The sequence below is a fragment of the Vulpes vulpes genome, chromosome 6 (genome assembly GCF_048418805.1).
Source record: "Vulpes vulpes isolate BD-2025 chromosome 6, VulVul3, whole genome shotgun sequence".
Classification (NCBI taxonomy): Eukaryota; Metazoa; Chordata; class Mammalia; order Carnivora; family Canidae; genus Vulpes; species Vulpes vulpes.
The window spans coordinates 87786424-87805124 of NC_132785.1; the positions used below are offsets into that span (position 1 = coordinate 87786424).

The 18701-nt window shown below is 33.8% G+C and overlaps 1 protein-coding gene across 1 annotated transcript in view; it reads right to left on the reverse strand.

The window, feature by feature from the left end:
- Positions 1-18701, reverse strand: part of SOS2 (SOS Ras/Rho guanine nucleotide exchange factor 2) — an 81774-nt gene that overhangs the window by 2169 nt on the left and 60904 nt on the right. The window contains exons 17-22 of the mRNA XM_072761498.1: positions 15102-15219; positions 13925-14097; positions 11150-11266; positions 9443-9704; positions 8848-8889; positions 440-549 (exon numbers count right to left, since the gene is read on the reverse strand). Coding sequence (XP_072617599.1) covers positions 440-549; positions 8848-8889; positions 9443-9704; positions 11150-11266; positions 13925-14097; positions 15102-15219 — 822 coding nt within the window. The remainder of the gene's footprint in view (positions 1-439; positions 550-8847; positions 8890-9442; positions 9705-11149; positions 11267-13924; positions 14098-15101; positions 15220-18701) is intronic.

An 18701-nucleotide genomic window follows, 5' to 3' on the forward strand; every position in this document is an offset into this window, starting at 1 on the left:
ATCCAGTAACTAGCAGCATCAGTACCAGTAGGGAACTTGTTACAAAATGCGAATTCCTGGGTCCCACCCTAGACCTACTGAATCTGAAACTTGGCAATAGGGTTTTAACAAGCCTCCCAGGTGATTCTGTTTGAGAAGTGCTGGTTTAAAGTTTGAAGAATGCTTTGACTATTAAAGTTTTTTCCATTTCTACCAGAAAGAAAACATACTTCTGAGGATCTGTGAAAGTCTGCCCAACCTTTGTTGAAAAAAAAAAAAAAATTAACGAGAATTAAGTGATTATTTCAAGTATTTTTTCAAATAAAACAACTGAAGTGTTTAAAAACCCTAAAGGGTAGCCAATTATAATTGACAGACTTTTTATAAGAACAAGAACTATTTTGAAGATTCACAGCTTTAAGTTGAATAAGTTAAGGCAAACCTAAGTCTTATTGACTACCTTGGAATTTGAAGCATCATGATCAAACTTTTTTCGAGGAGGAAGTGGAGGAGGAATCAGTGGCTCTTCACTTAGTTTATGTAAACTACCACATGAACTGAAGAAAGACTCTGGGGGTAAAAAAGATTAGTTTAACCACAATTCATAGTGCAATCATGAGACAAGACTTAATTTCAATCTGTGATCACTTCTGCTATAGCAAATGTCAGACTGTATTACAGTTAACTGTTGGTTTACCTATACTCTTCATTAAACTGTAAGCTTTTTGAGGGCAATGTGTATTTATTTTTGTATCCCTAAGCACTAGTACAGTGGTAGTCCTTGGCATATGGCACATACATAGCTATATGAAAACATGCAACTTAAGTAAGATTAATAATGAGATTCTGCTCTCTGAAAAACCTTTTAAAGTCTAAAACAGACAAAACATATTTGTATAAACTGTAATAACTTCCAGAGAAAGATCATACATAATCAGAGACCTTGGGTTTTTGAGGCAGCTAGTATCAGATACATTTCTACACAGGTAATAAAACTTTTAAATAGGAGACCAAAAGGTAGGGCTGTATCAAATAACCCTTTCTCTTTGCAAGTTTCGCAATGATAAAGGACATGTTATATAACCAAGTTACAGAGAATTTACAAAATAATATAGTATTCAGGGGTAAATTCTCTGCCAAACAGACATAGAATAAGAATTATTTTCATTTATTTTTGTTTCATATGATAAAAAAAAAAATACCTGTAGTTAATGGACCAACTTTATTTGTTGACCAACACTTGTAACCATGTAACTTGTAACAACAGTAACCATGTCTTGTTTATCATTATAATAAGACTGGGTTCAAAGGAACTAGTTGGGAAAGTTGATGAGTTTAATTCTAAACACACTGAGTATGAACGCCTTATGTGATATCCAAGTAAAGCAGCCAATCTCATTCCTCCATGTAAAAAACTGCTGTCCTGTTCATGTCACTCTGCAGTCACCATATGGGTCCTGTTAGCTCAGGGTATCAAAAGTAGAAAAAGGATTCCTATGGGGTGTTGGCAGATGGTGTGGGAGGTAAAGCAGAGAACTATCTGTTGTAGATATAGTCCTTTTGTCTGACCAGCATCTTTTGCCCTGTCTTTGGAAGCAAACCACTCCTGGTGATAGTGAATCTATCCCATGTGGTTTAGTTGGCCAATTTGGCCCAGTGCACCCAACTTCAATCAGAGAAATAGCAAGCGCTGGTGAGGATGGTAGAGAATAGAGAACCCTCATGCACTGCTGGTGGAAATGTAAACTGGTGCACCCACTGTGGAAAACAATATGGAGACTCCTCAAAAAAATAAAAAAGAGAAATACCATGTGATCTAGTAATTCCACTACTCCTTACCCAAAGAAAACTAAAACATTAATTGAAAAGATGTATGTACTCCTATGTTCACTACATGATTTACAATAGCCAAGAGATGTAAGCAACCCAAATGTCCACCAACAGATGAATGGATAAAGAAGATATTATGGTGTGTGTGTGCGTACACACACACACACACACACACACACACACTGGATTATTCACCACACACACAAAAAAATGACACTTTGCCACTTGCAACAATATGGATGGGTATTAGGCTGAGTGATATAAATCAGACAGAAAAATACAAATACCATCTGATTTCACTTACATGTGAATGCTGAAAAACAAAATAAAACAAAAGAAACAGACTCATAAATACAGATAACAAACTGGTGGCAGAGCAGAGGAGGATAAAGGGATGGGCAAATAGGTAATAGGAAATTAAGAGGCACAAACTTCCAGTTATAAAATAAGTAATTAGAGAAATAAAAAGTACAGCATAGGGAATATAGTCAATAATATTGTAATAATATATGGTGACATGGTGACTATGCTTATGGTAAACATTGAATAATGCAGAGAACTGTCAAATCACAATGTTGTACATCTAAAACTAATATAATATTGTATGTCAACTATACTTCAATATAAGTATTTTTTTTTAATTTATTTATTGGGGACACCTGGGTGGCTCAGTGGTTAAGCATCTGACTTTGGCTCAGGGTGTGATCCTGGGGTCCCTGGATCAAGCCCTGTGTGGGGCTCCCCACAGGAAGCCTGCTTCTCCCTCTGCCTTTGTCTCTGCCTCTCTCTGTGTCACTCATGAATAAATAAATTAAAATCTCAAAAAAATATATTTATTTATTTTTTTAAAGTAAGCTCTATGCCCAACATGGGGCTTGAACTCATGACCCTAAGATCAAGAGATGCATGCTCTAACCACCAAGTCAGCCAGCTGCCCTAATAATAAATGCTTTTTATAAAGCAAAAAAGAAAAAAAAAGAAATGGGCATTGGCTTCACTCTTCACCTTAACATGATCAGATTTTTATATACCTTCCTTTTCATGTATACAGCCCTGTGCTTCGAGAAAGCTGACCTTATCTCATAGCTCCAGAGATGGGGCCTAATTAGACCAAGTCAATCAAAGTAATCCATTCCTTTAGCCCAGAGTGACTGATTTAGCTGTAGGCATGTGACCTAGTTCAGACTAGTGAAATGTGAAAGATTTGCTAGCAGCTACTAAAAAAAAGTCCACTGTCCTTCTGGAAAAGCATTCCACCAGACTGTCTCTATGCTTCTCTCTTTACTTCTTACCTGACTGAACAAAGAAGCACATGACCATTATTGTTCCTGCCACTACTTATAAGACCTTGACGGAAAACAGCCTTACGTACAGTTGATAATTTGGACAAAATAACGAGTCGAAAAGAGACCTGGTCTCTGATAACATCGTTGAGCCACTGACTCAACAAGTCTTTATTTACTTTTTAATTTTTTAGATATTTTATTTATTTATTCAGGAGAGACACACAGAGAAAGGCAGAGACATAGGCAGAAGGAGAAGCAGGCTTCCTGCAGAGAGCCTAATGCGGAATTTGATCCCAGGATCATGACCTGAGCCAAAGGCCAATGCTCAACCACTGAGCCACCCAGGTGCCCCTGACTCAACAAGTCTTAAAGCAGCCTTCCTCTAGACTTCCAATTATATGAGTTAGAATGCTTTCTTACTGTTTAAGTCAGACTTAGAAGGGTCTTCTCTTCCCTTACAGAAATACACACTCATGGAAGCAGAAAATATCTAAATGATGATGGAAAAGCTGTAAGAGTTTTTGATTATGGGTCTAACTCTACAGTCAGACCACTTGACCGCTATGTTATACCTCTCCATAGCAGGCACTCAATAACCCTTGATAAAGTGTTCACACAATTTTATTTTCTATCAAGAGCACTTATCTACAAGATGAATTTTTGTGTGCACTTTAAATAGCTTCAGTGTTCCAAACTAATAAATGTAGAATAATTTATTAAGTGATTTCTGTAATATTAGTTAGCTATGTAAGTTACTTCTAATTTTTTTGACATCCGTCCATCCATTTATTCAACAAATACTTACTGCATACTTGCCACAGTGTCAGGTGCTATTCTAAACACTATAGCAATATAGTAGTTAAAAACAACAGCCAAAAATTCATGTCCTTATGGAGCTTATATTCTAGGTTGGGGAGAGAGAATGGATTTGATAATTAAGTAAAAGTATTATGGCTATAAATTAGAAGAAATATTAGGTAGGGAAGGTGGATAGGAATAGATAGGAGATTTTAAATAAGGTGACTAGGAGAGACCTCCCTTAGGTGATACTAGGCAAGGGAGACTACAATGAGGCCAAATAGGTGAAAAACATTCCAAGCAGAAGGAATGACAGAAGCAGAAGTTTTGATGTGGGAATGTGTCTACTGTGTGTAGGAGGCAGAGTAGCTGGAGCAGAATAAGTAATGGGAGAGAACAGTAGATGATAAAGTCTGACATCAAAAGAGGCTAAAATACACAGAACCTTCTGGGCCCTTTATTTATTTATTTTTTTGTTTTTATTTTTTTAAAAGATTATTTATTTATTTATTCATGAGAGAGAGACACACACACACACACACACACAGAGAGAGAGAGAGAGAGAGGCAGAGACACAGGCAGAGAGAGAAGCAGGCTCCATGCAGGGAGCCCGACGTGGGACTCAATCCCGGGTCTCCAGGATTACGCCCTGGGCCGAAGGCAGGCGCTAAACCGCTATATGGAAAACAGACTGTGGGGAAAGTGGGAAGTTAGGATGCTACTATAATAAACCACTTAAGAGATTATGGTGGTTTGGATCTCAAGGTGATAGCAGTGGAGATGGTGAAAAATAGATTCTGAATGTATTTTGAGGGTCAACAAGATTTGTTGATGAATCACATATGGAGTATGAGAAAAAGAGAGAAATAAAATATAACTCTAATATTTTTAGCCTAAGCAATTAGATACAGTTTAGAACTGGGATCAGGAGGCAGTAGGAAGAACAACTTTGGAGGGAATGAAAACAAGTTCAGTTTTGGAGAGGTTAAGTTTGAGATTCTTATTAGGTATCTAAATGGAGATGTTGAATAGGTCACTGAGTATACAGGTCAAAGGTGAAGAGAGAGGTTCTATGTAGAGAAAAAAATTGGGGAATTATTATATAGATGATATAAGACTGAATGGGCCAACTGAGTGAATGAGAAGGGGTTCAGGGACTGAATCTTGCAGCCTTCCAATCTTTATAGATTGGGATATAAAGAGAAATAGGCAAGAGAGATTAGGGAGCTGAAAGTACACTTAAGAAAACCAAGAGTGTGGGATGAACAATGTGATTTTCATGTATATGACTTCTTCCCCAAATTGGTATTTTGTATAAATGAAAGCAGAAACTTGGTCTTTTTTGTTTGCCACCGAATCTATAGTACCTAGGAAGGTAGCTGGTACAATGTAAGTATTCAATTTCTTACTGAATAAATCCAAAGGGTATGAATATTTTTATGGTTTGACACGTTTACAGATTTCTTTCCAAAAGGGTCATACTAATATACTAATTTACAAGGGATAAGTAATGTATGAGAATAACTTTTAACATAGGCTTGCTCATACTTTGATGTGAACTGTCTATCAATGTCCATTGTTAATGGAGTCTTGGTGTTTTTCCCATTGTATGTGAGCAGTTTTCATACATACTATGTTCTTTCTTTCAGGATTTAGGAAAGTCAGAATTTTATGCAGTTACTCTCAACATTTTCCATTACATTTCAAAATGAACTTTTCTTTATCATATGGAAAACATATTTTACTACCATCTTAAATAATGTCTAGAACTCCTGGGTCTAAAATTGCTTGGTGTTATCGCTGTGTCCCCCCAAAAGATATTCTGAAGGGCTAACCCCCAGGGACTGTGAATGTGACCCTTATTTAGAAATAGGGTCTTTATAGATATGTAATCAAGTTAGGATAAAAGTGGACCATAGTCCAGTATGATTGATGTCTTTAGAAGGAGAGGAGAAGGGACAAAGAAACACAGGGAAAAGACGGCCATCTGACAACAGAGGTAGAGACTGAAATACGTACCTAAAGGATATTGAGGACTGTCAGCAATGGCCAGAAGCTAGAAGAGGCAAAGAAAGATTCTCTCTTACATGCTTCAAGAGGGAGCAAGGCCCTGCCAATACTTTGATTTTAGGACTTATGGTCTCTAGAACTGTGCTATTTTAAGCCGCTCAGTCTGTGGTACTTTGTTAGAGCAGCACTAGATGAAACATAGTAAAATCATTTCCATTTTTTACTATTGCCATAGTAAAACAACAACAACAAAAAAAAACAGAACAAGGAAAATAAGAAACATACAAACTTCAGTGAAGCCAGGAAAGATCTGAATCCTGAAGCTTCAATACATAAAGGTAGACTACAATGTATATGAAGGAGACAAATGGAGAAGGATGAAACCCAAATGTCTATATAGTGATATTGACAAACAGCACTTAATGTGTCCCCATAGAATGAAGTGGGGATTAGGAGTTATAGCATTTGGTATAATGGAAGACATGAGCATGAAAACAGAAGACTTGATTAAATCTATATAATGAGCAATTAAAACTCTGTTAGAGACTGGGGGAGGGGGTTATTTTCTGGTAAATCTAAACATCAGACTGGGGACACTAGACTGTGCTGAAAACACAGATTTTCACACTAAATGTTCAGACCACCTAGGCAGAAGATTCAACAGATCTTTCCTTGGAAAAATTAAACAGTCCTAGAAAAGAGGCCTCACAGATTTTGATATTTGGAGATTTCCCAAGTAAAAAACTTCTCATCACTCTATTACTCTACAGTGAAACCTACAAGTCAACAAGCTCTGCCCACAGATATATATATATACCATTTCCCATCAGTTTATACTGCCTCCCTCTAAAATGTGGAAAGGTAAGGATACCACACAAGAAAGGAAAGCCTCCGATATGAAAGACAAGAGACTAAACTAATAGATGAAACTCAGAAAGGAAATAATACCAGAAATAAATCTTTTTCAAAACATCATAATATCCTATGGAAGATAAGACAGTGAATCCATGAAACCAGAATAACAGGATAATATAAAAAATGGCATGAACAGAGGTAACTAGAAAGAATTTCCTGGAAATTCAAAATCATGGTAGATTAAAAAAAAAAAAAAAACCAGAACAGTTGGAAGATGAAGTGAGCAAATCTTGCAGAAAACAGAACAAGAAAACAAAGAGATGGACAAGAGGAGATAAAAGACATGAAAATTGGAGGTTCAATCTAGGATGTACAATATAAAAAAGGAGCTCCAAAAATGGAATCAGAGAACATGTCTGGGGGGAAATTATACACAAAACAATTTAAGGATCACTTTCTAGAAATCAAAGACATGAATCTCTAAATTTAAAGGGCTTAATAAGTAGACAGCAGAATGAAAGAAAAAAAAATGACCCATATTAAAGCAGATCACTGTCAATGTACAGATCATCAAGAATAGAGAGAAGATTCTAAAAGTTTCTTGGATATATTGTGGCAGAAACTTCTATCTCCCAGTGTACCTTTCCTTTTCTTCCTTTTAGTAACAGGATCCCATGTATGTTAGCAAGACAAAAGGCTGCCTAGCTCAGACAACATCTCTTAGTATCCTCTGTAGTTAAGTTTTGACCAATGGAATGAGAGCAGGAGTAATGTGAAGGAATTTCTAGGATGACAACAAAAGAAAGTTCTAGGATGGAAGCTGGGTGAGAGGCCAAGAAAGTAACCAGTCCAAACTGGAGCAGAACAAAAGGGCACCAGGGAGGAGGTTTCCAAGTTAAACGGCAAAACAAAAATCCTGACAACTGTTCTTGGTGGTCTGCCTTATGGAAAACTGTGCTGAGAAAGGGTATGAGAAGACTGAGCGATAGATGTTTAAAAAACCAATCAACAAACAAAAAAAACCCCAAGCATTAATGAATTTATCATTAACTTTGTGAAACAGGGCTATACAAGAAAGGAAGCATAATTGTAGTATTCACTTCCTGATTTAATAGTAAATAGTATTTTTCCCCAAATGTGACAAGTATATTAGCCAGAATAAAGGGCAAAATTCTATCTATTGTAATAGGAAATCATGACAAAATATCTAAAACTAATGATTCAAAAAAGAAAAATATGAAAACACCATTTAATAATGTGAAAGTGTCGTTGGAGAACAAGAAAAGAAGTGGGGTGCCACAGGGTAGTGAACTACCTATTAATTTCATTCAATGTTTAGCACTATTTGCCTTTTAAACTGTATACATATATCATTTTGATAAAAATTTAAAAATTAAAATGTAGAATTATAAACATTTAAAAGACTAACCTTACTTTTCTCATAAGAAAGGGACCCTCTTGCTACTAAATTATATACATTTTAGTATGATAGAAGCAGAAGTCCTCCAGATCGGGAGAACTATCGGGAGAATTATTAGTCCTCCTTGGGTTGTTTTAAACAAATGACCATGGAAAGAAAGGTGATAGCATTTATGTCATAAATTATGAAATAACTGAGAATGGCAGAATAGTGTTTTACTTAAAGTAACTGCCTTAATTAAATAGGATCATATGAAAAAAACAAGTGATTAAAGGCTTGTCTGGGAATCTCATAAACACTTAAGTATATTATCCACCTGGGAAAATGAGTTGGGATGGGAAAGAAGAGAGGCAACTGGTATGAAGTCACTGTTCATTCTGTGCCAAGTAATATGCTAGGGGCTCTACATCGTTATGTCATTTGATCCTTAACTGAGTTGGAGGTGCTAAATAATTTGTTAAGGTCACACAACTCCTAGACCATAGGTAGGTTGTAAAATGATGAAAACTATTGTAAAGTTTAAATAGTACCCAATTGTAAGCAAATAACTTATCTATAAGAATTTCATTCATTTAAAAAATATTTTAATGTTGCTAAAACCCAAATACTCATGTCCAAATTTAAACAACTTGTTTGGTTTCATTAGAATCAATTCAAATCCTTACTTACTTGAATGCGGCAAGAGGACTGGAGCAAAGATGCTATTGCTACCTATTGGAATGAGAAAAATTAATTTGAAAAGAAAGGTAATATGTATGGTTTTATTTTAAAAATATTTTTGCAAAAAAAAATTTTTTTTGCATAAAATAAATATAATAACATAAAGAGTACAGAATTTTATCCTCTATTGACATGTTAGTCTTAAAAGAAATGAACCTGGAATGTTGCCTTTGTAACTGGAATGTTTTTCCTTTCTTAGCATTAGTAGTTCCCTATCACAGTTTTTTTTAAGTTTCCTTCATAAAACTTATCTGTGTGTTCTCTTATTCTCTATCGCTCCCTATGGAGCTGTAGTGGGGCCCGAAAGGTACTAAATATATCTTTGTTTAATGAATTAGAAAATAATATGCATAAACAATGCATGAATGATGCTTTAGTCCCCTGTGTTAATTATTATTTTCACATTTAAATGCCACTTTCCACACTAGCATAGTGTGCAAAGGATTCTATGGTTCCCTAATCAAAATGATGAGAAGAATTATCTGAAACATAACATTCCTCTTTTTATGGTTTACATCGTAAATGATTTACATCAAATACATACCACAGGAACTGTTGAGATCCACGTCTAAAAACACACTAAGGTCTGAAGAAGCAGATACGGGTGGAGTAGATGGTGTATTTGGAGAGGTTGGCGCTGACACAGTTGATTCAAGATCAGTTTCAGCAATCCGACTAAAGCTTATTTTATATGGTTCTCTTTCTAACGGCATTGGATGACCTCGTAAAGTGCCTGAGGTAGAGCCATGTCGGCCTGTATTCGGCCGTATTCCAGGAGATTTTAAAGAGAAAGTTGATTTCCTAGGCTAGGAAAAGCAAACATAACTACCATTACTAATGTGCACATACTTTATTTTTGTGGCTTAACTCTACCTTATTAATTCTTAGCATATTGTTAAAAGAGTACAATAAAAAATCCCAATCTGCAAAACAGCCTGTAATATTCTAGTAGAATACTTGGGGATTTGATTGGCTTAATTTTAAGAGGGACTTGAATACAAGTAAACCTCTTTTCATTCTGCAGAAATAAAATTCTTGAAACTCTGTATGAAAACTTGTTCCTCCCCAAACACTTGAACCTAAATTTCTTCAAATCATTGATATCAATTTTACATGTATTTACTGTAGACATAATACATGCAATATATGTTAGGTGCATCAGGAAAAAAAAAAAAAAAGACCATTTTTTTCTTTCTAACAGTAAATGACCAACCTCCATTAACAGCACTTTCAAGTTTTTGGAGAAAATGGTCTCTCACCCTCCACCCCCCTTTTTAAACTCTCACAGTAGTAACCTAATGAAAAAACATGGACTCAGATTTAGATAACTTGAGTTAAAATCTCAAGTGTGCTGATATCTAGCTTCGCAGCCTTAAAAAATTTATTTAATAACTTCGAGCATCACTTTCTATGTTTGTAAAATGAGAATAAGATCTATATCATACAACTCTTGTGGAGATAACATGAAACTATCCAGCTTACTGCTTGGCCCAATGTAGGTATGTTGTAAGTATTTTTAAAGGTTTTATTTTTTTTATTATTTATTTGAGAGACAGAGTGTGAGAGATCATGAGCAGAGGGGAAGGGCAAAGGGAGAAGCAGACTCCCTCCTCAGCAGGGAGCCTGATGCAGAGCTCAATCCCAGGACCCTGGGATCATGACTCTCATGAGCTGAGGCAGACACTTAACCACCTGAGCCACCCAGGCATCTTTATAAGTGTTTTTCATTCCTCCCACATCTTGCTTTCTGTTCAATTACTTAGAATTGGTCTTCTACTACTTCTGTTGCCACTGGAAACCCAAGAATAACTAGGACCTGTAGCAGCAAATTTTAGTGTGAAGTTCATTCTAGTGGCAACCACAGACTATGGCGCTGTAATGATAGGAGTCATAGTCAGGCCAGAAGAACCATGATACATACACTTGCTTACTTCTTTTCCTGGTCTTTTCATTTCCTATTCCATTCCCTGGTGATTTACAGCTCTTTCTGAGAACATTCCCCCTTATACCAGGAAGGCTTAAAAGCTGACAGATAAATAAATCCTACTAAGATAAAGGATAATCCAGATTTTATCAAAAAGCTAACATTGCTTCCTATAGTATCTACCACTTTAGAAATAGTATAGTACTGCAAAACAAAGGACTGAAAAAGTTATTTGAATAAATCAGAATTTTAATGGTAAAACGTTATTAAACAATGAAGATAATATTGTTTTAACACACAATTTTTCCAAAATTGTACTGAACTTACAAATCGAGGTGGCTGTTTGCAGTTTCGGGGCTCAATTTCTAGTGACTTGTTGAACAAATAATCTGTAAACTCCTTTTCAGAAGCATTTCCCATGGGGTTAAGGTTTTCAAAGAATCTCTGGAATTAAACAAATTTTCCTAAGTATATGTTTTAGATCTTACTGGAATATGTATTTCAGCAGTTTAAAACAAAAAAAAATATTAACAAGTTAAAGGACTGTAATATCTGAGAGTTCATAAGAATTGATTCTAATCTCTATACTTTCAAATAAAAATGTACAATTTCTATGGGAGTTGTATATTCTAGTCTTCATTTCCTATTAAAAAGATGGACAGATTTTCATTTGTTACCACCTTAATGGTTCAATATCCCTCAATATTATCCCTAGTCATTATAGCAAGATGATTATCACCAGTAAACTTATCAAAAGTGTTGATAGTTTAACAGAATTATGGTTATAATTCACAATGAGACTTTTTTTAAAAAAAGATTTTATTTTTTAAGTAATTTTTACACCCAACGTGGGGCTCGAACTTACAACCCTGAGATCAAGAGTCACATGTTCCATCAACTGAGACAGCCAAGTGTCCACAATGACACTTTTTTTTGACACTTTTGATAATCAGAAAAAAAATAGAGATAAGCTGGATTAAGTTCTATTCAGAAGTAATTTCGAGAACAATTATAAATCTATCTGTGATAGCCTCTAGTAAAATAACCCTTCTGTTTCAAGAAAAAAAAATTTTCTAACCTTGTATTTAAGTTTTTAGATTGAAAATTTAGATGATTTAGCAAAGGATAAAAAGTAATATAAATAGTAATCTCACCAACCAGAGATCTGTTACCATTTTACTCTTTACAGAATATCATTCCAATGTTTCTACTGTGTGTGAATATATGTATATATACAATATTCGTTTTCTTTTTTTTTATTTTGCAAAATTGGGCCCACACCAGTTATTTTTTAACCTTTTTTTAGTTTATGTTCAATATTTTCCCATGTGGTTTACTTATTTTACAAATATAAACTTTAGCTCTACAGTCTTTAATCATATGGATTTTCCAGAATTTATTTCACCAATCTCCACAGCGGTGCTTTCTAATTCTTTGTATTACAATAATAATTATATTTATTAACTTCTAGTGCATAAATTTTTCTGAACATTTTGATGATTTCCTCAGAAAAATTCTTTAGAAGCAAATTATTGGATTTAACTTTATTTAATTTTGAAGAGATTCAGAAGTATATATAAAAATAAGTACTGGGTTTTCACTTTAATGGTGGGCAAAATGAGCTATAGATTTTCTGATAAAAAATTCTCCCACTTTTCAGGCATTCTGCCAATGTCAAGAAAATTGTATTAGCCCTTTAACAATATTGAAACAGCTTGTTCTTATATTCAAGTTAGCTGTTCATATTAAATCATATGAGCCAAGAGTAATTTAAAGACTTACAAAGTTCTAATAGCAGTGTTCTTGATTTTCTCATCCTTTACTTTTTAATACAATTCATTAGCTTGATTAACTATGGCCTGATAAGTGAATGTCCCCATACCTCCATTAAGAATGCTTTAAATGATGGCGGAAGTCTAGACCAGATCATAAAAACCTAATGGAGTTACTGAGATATGAATGTTAAAAGTACTATTTCAAAAATAAATAAATAAATAAAAGTACTATTTCAAATATACCCATCTATAATTTAACATGATTTTTCTGGGAAAATATATTATAAACTCTGCATCACAGAGGGTTGGCCCCATGATGAGGGAAGAGAATGAAATATAGGACGACCAGCAGCTTGTCACCATTTTCTTTAGAGTAGGTAACTGTCTACATTTTCATCATGGTACACTTTAGGTCATTCTTTCTTAGGGCTTTAGAGTATTTTGTTTTAAACTGGGAACAAAGAATAGTTACCATCTTACAATTTAGGAGAGTGAGAGTCAGAGTGGCCATTTTCACTTACTATGCCTGACCTGCAGACTAAGTCTGAAAGTTGAGCACAATTTTTAATGTGACAGGTGATCTGATAAGTTATATGTTCTGAATTTCAAATAAGTATAACACAATTCACTTGACATACATAGTATCATAATTAACTATGATTTTGAAGGTATCCGACATTTTACAGTACCACAGAATCAATGTTATAAACTATTGGTCAAAATAGAATATCAGGTAAAGTGTTTAAAAAGAAATCATTTTTTGCTCTATCAAACTGACCTCTTCCTCTATTTAAACCCAGTTTTCTTATGAAGAAATTAATCATTTAATATTAGATTGGCACATGTAAAATATCTAAAATGGGTATCAACCAATGACAGTACTAGCAGTGGATTTTCTTTTTACTACATGGACAGAGAGTTTCATTCCATTTCATCATTCATTTTTTGAATCATCATTCAGTTTTATTATTGAAAGTATTACTTGAACCAGATGCATGAAGAAGCAATACTCTCAAGAAAAAGTACCTAATAATATGTATTTTTTAAGATTTTATTTTTAAGTAATCTCTACACCCAACATGGGGCTCAAACTTACAACCCTGAGATCAAGAGTTATCTGCTCTACTGAATGAGCCAGCCAGGTACCCCAGCACCTAGAAATATTCATAACTGCAGATTATTAGCACAGAATACCTAATATTTACCACTTCTATCTAATGATTAATTATTAACTTACTATATTATTTTTATAGTAAAATAAGTCGCATAATGTGTGGTTATGATATTTCTTACAGAGGATTTTAAGATAAGCAAAGAAAATATTTACCCTCATTTCTGGTTCTATCCGTAAACAGTAAGGTTGATTCTGATACTGCTGAATTTCTCCAGTAATTTCAGCTACTTTCCTCCTCTTACTGAAATTGATTAAATCTTTCCCTTTCTTTTTTAAAAAATCATTATTCCCTTCTTCAGTTTTCAGAATATTTGTTAAATATATTCCTAGTAAAAAAGAGTATTTGAAGAAAAGTTATAAAATTTGTTACTTAATCAATCATTTGAAAAAACAATTGATCTACTGAAGTTGAAAGACATCCTATAATCCAGCAATTCTACCCCTATAATGTTGGTAAGACTCTGATAGGCTTATTAATTAATTTTACATTAGGAATTTTTTAACATGTAAAGAATTTAAAATAAAAAGAAAATTAGGGTTTAGGAAAGGCTTAATTTATTCCTTAGACTAACAGCTTAATATAACAGGGAGGATTCATTCACAAAATCAGTGTTAAATCTGTTCTAACCATTTTAATATTTGATTATAAATATTTAATTCCAATGAACTTAAATAATGATCAATAAATTAATTTTAAACCAATTCTGTTGATAAGATTATAGATCTATAAACTAATTCTGTTTTTCCAAAGCCCATAATTTAGATAGAAAAAGAATTATTCCTCACTCTGGGACAGTAAGAAAGTTTTTAGCTCCTTTCTCATACATAATTATGGATTCATTTAAATCAATGGCTCTCAACTGGGGGCAATTTTGTCCCCTAAGGACTATTTGTGATTGTCTGGAGACATTTTTTATTAACACAGCCAGTGCTGCTCTTTGTGTGCGTGCCTGTGTGTGTGTGTGTGTGTATACACAGGCATGCATGTTTGAACGTTCAAAATTCCTATGTTGAAATCCTAATGCCCAATGTGGTATTAAGAGATGGGACCTTTGGGAGGTGCTTGAATCCTGAGAGTAGAGCCCTCATGAATGGGATTAGTACTCTTCTAGAAAGACCTCACAGAGCTCCTTACAACAACACTTTAATTATCATAACCTCTATTTTAAAGATAAGGAAATAGAGACCTTAAAGTTTTACTTTAAACAGCTAATAAAAGTAGTTATGTTCAGATATAAAAATCACGACAATTTGCTTTTAAAGGCTGGTATCTTTTGGCTACAACAAACTATCTCAAAATATAAATATAAATCCATATTCAGTAACTTACCAAAAAAAGGCACACAAGGTGGATTGATTGACTTAAGTTTTACTAGGTATTTTTTAAAGTGATCTTGACTTAATTCCACAGCTTCATCCAAAATTCTCCTTTTTCTTTCCTGCAATGCCTTTAAAATATATAAATTGAGTGTAATTTGTTTTTTACAATTCAATCATATTTTATGAACACAAAGCTTGGAATTTTATAAAATTTTGCACGTAACCAAAACAATTTTTAAAATTAAAGATGAGAAGTATTTCTTCTAGCACCTGCCTGAAATAATTTCTCATATCTATAAATATAAAACTAAAAACTTAGTTTTTTCTAATATAAATTAGAAGATTAAGCAATAAAAAATTCTTCCTTAGGACCTTATTAGTTATAAATCTGATTAGCCAGCATTTCAAATTACAGTTTATAGGAGAGGATATAATCCTGAAGCATTCAAATATTTTTCTACTGAGAGGCCTTTTGGGGATAAGGGTAAGGTTTTGGTGAGGAAGAGATGGCTGGGGGAGGGAGAGAAAATTGAACAAAAGTTTAGTAAACCAAGTAAGCAAAGATATTTCTTTTATATTTCACTGTTACATTTTTTTTGTTACAAATTAATTATTTTTAACCTGGTAAGTACACACACACACACACACACACACACACACAGGCATGCACAAATCCACAGCAAGCATTACACTTAATGGAAAACTGTCCACTGTATTTCCTTTAACTTAGGAAAAAGCAAAAGTGATTACATCCTAACTTCTATTCAGTATTCTACATCAGTCCTAACACGGCATGAATGAGAAAAATAAAGAAAATGAAAGAAAAATTGTCAGTATTCACAGAGGATATAATAGTCTGTGAAAAAAAAATCTACATATGGAGTGCTAATGAAAGAATTTAGCACTGTTGCTGGATATAAACCGACCAACAGGCAAAAAATCAACTGTATTTCTAGGTATCATCATCAACAAAGATAAAACAAGATCTTAAAAAATATTCTAATATAAATCTAACCAAAAGAGGTAGAAGATCATCAAGAAAACCATAACACTTTATTAAATGAATAAACAAATGGAAAGATATACATGTTCATGGTTTGGAAGACTCATTGTAAAATTGTCAGTTGTTCACCAGCTGAACCAATACAATTTATAGAACCAAAGCAATTTCTATCAAACTTTCAATAAATATATGGAAGCAACTGGCTAACCATATGGAACAAAATATGAAATTAGACTCCAACCTCACCCCATGCTCAAAACTTATTTCAGTTGAAGACTGAATGTGAAAGACAAAACATTAAGATAATAGAGGAAAACTGGTTAAACAAGGCACCAAAAAGCACAATATATAAGATAAATAAATTTGACTACTTTAAGAACTCTTGGTTCATCAAAAGACAGAAAAAAAGGTGAAAAGGGAAGTTTCAATCTGGGAAGAGGTATTTACAACACACATAACTGAAAAAGGATTGAAATCCAGTATGTAGGAGAACTCATACAGATTCAAAAGAAAAACTCAACAATCAAAAAGTCAAAAAATTTCCACAAGAAGAAATACAAAGAGCCAATAAACATTTAAAAAGAGGTTCAAACTCAGTGGAAATCAGGGGTTTATGTATCAAAACCACAAGATAGGAAAACGAAAAGAACTGACAAGATCAAGTCCTGGTGAGAATGTAAAATAACTAGAAGTCATACTTTTCTGGTGGAAGTATAAACTGGTAAAATTATTTGGGGAAACAATCTGGCATTATCTAGCCATAACCTATTACGTAGTAATTCTACTTCTAGGTAAATAATTTAGAGGATTTTGTGCACTAGGATACACCTAGAAATGTTCGTGGTACTATTACTGATAATAGCCCCATACTGGAAATAATCCAAATGGCCATTAACAAACAAACAAACAAACAAATAAATAAAATTTTAGTAAATTTATTCCTATAATATGATACAGCTATAAAAAAGAATGAACTATAGCAGTAAGAAACAACCTGGATGAATTTTAGTAAGATAATGTTGAGTGAAAAAAGTCTTTGAAGAATTATATTTATATATAATTAAGAAACATGCAAAATGAAAGAGTACATTGTTTAGAGATATAAATAAGTAAAACTATAGAAAAAAATCACAAAATTCAGAAAGGTAACTGAAGGAGTGAGGATGGAGATGGAATTGGGAGGAGTTCTTAAACTGGATACCAGGTATACACAGGTGTTCTTTGTATTTTTATCCTTTCTGCCTTATGTATATTTTATAAATATTGTTCTGTACCCAATATTTTATGAAACTAAAACTTAACTTCTCAAAATGGAGATGCCTGGGTGGCTCAGTGGTTGAGCATCTGCCTTTGGCTCAGGGCGTGATCCTGGTGTCCAGGATTGAGTCCCACATTGAGCTCCCTGTGAGGAGCCTACTTCTCCCTCTGCCTATGTCTCTGCCTCTCTCTCTCTCTGTCTCTCATGAATAAATAACCTCTCAAAATAAATACACTACTTTAGAATTTTCAAAATCAGAATTAAAATTATTAATCAGTTAAATAGATTAGTGTTTGGCAATATTCAACTATTAATATTCTTCATATATAAAAAGTTCATACAAATCAATAGAAAAATACATATATAAAAACAGTTTGCCCTCCACTCCCTTCTGATCATAATCCATCAAAAGAACTAATGTTAAGAAAAGAGTATCTTCCCAAACTCTTCTCAATGCTCATGCAATTCCACTAGCATGCTTAGGGTTTGTTCTGTTTTTATGTTATATAAAAACAAAATCATATTATATTCATTATTCTAAAGGTTTTTTATGGCTTTCTCCCTAAAATATCACAAATATTATTTTAAACAATACACACAGATGCTATTCATTTTTTTTTTTAGCTGAACAATATTCTACACTATAGATGTAGAACAACATATTCAGTCATTCTATTCAAGGACATACAGGTTGTTTCTAGTTTTCTACTACTACAATTAAAACTGTAGAAACTACATCTTTGTACATTAACTTTACAGTCTGGCACTTTTATTTCTGGGCCCAGGAGTATGTGTATTTTGACCTTAACATATACGTTCTGTATCTTCTAAATTTTCTATAACAAATGCTAAACATATACTGTTTTGTAATTTAATTTTTTTTTTTTTTTTTTTTTTTTTTTTATTTATGACAGTCACAGAGAGAGAGAGAGTCAGAGACACAGGCAGAGGGAGAAGCAGGCTCCATGCACCGGGAGCCTGATGTGGGATTCGATCCCGGGTCTCCAGGATCGCGCCCTGGGCCAAAGGCAGGCGCCAAACCGCTGCGCCACCCAGGGATCCCCTGTTTTGTAATTTAAAAAATTTCTTTTTTAATTTTAGAAAGATTTCTCTCCATTTACTCTTTGACTTTACACTAAAAGGTGATTAAGTTCTATATTTATATCTAAAATGTTTGTCATTTATCTGAAATAATCAGTGTGCCATTGGAAAAATCCATTTGGAACTTTATAACATTTAGGTAAACATACTAAATAGAGTCACAAGCCCCATATTCTTTGATGAATTCTAGGCACACTATTGTATACTAAGGTATTTAAGGGAATAAGATGATTTGTAAAGGATTTAGT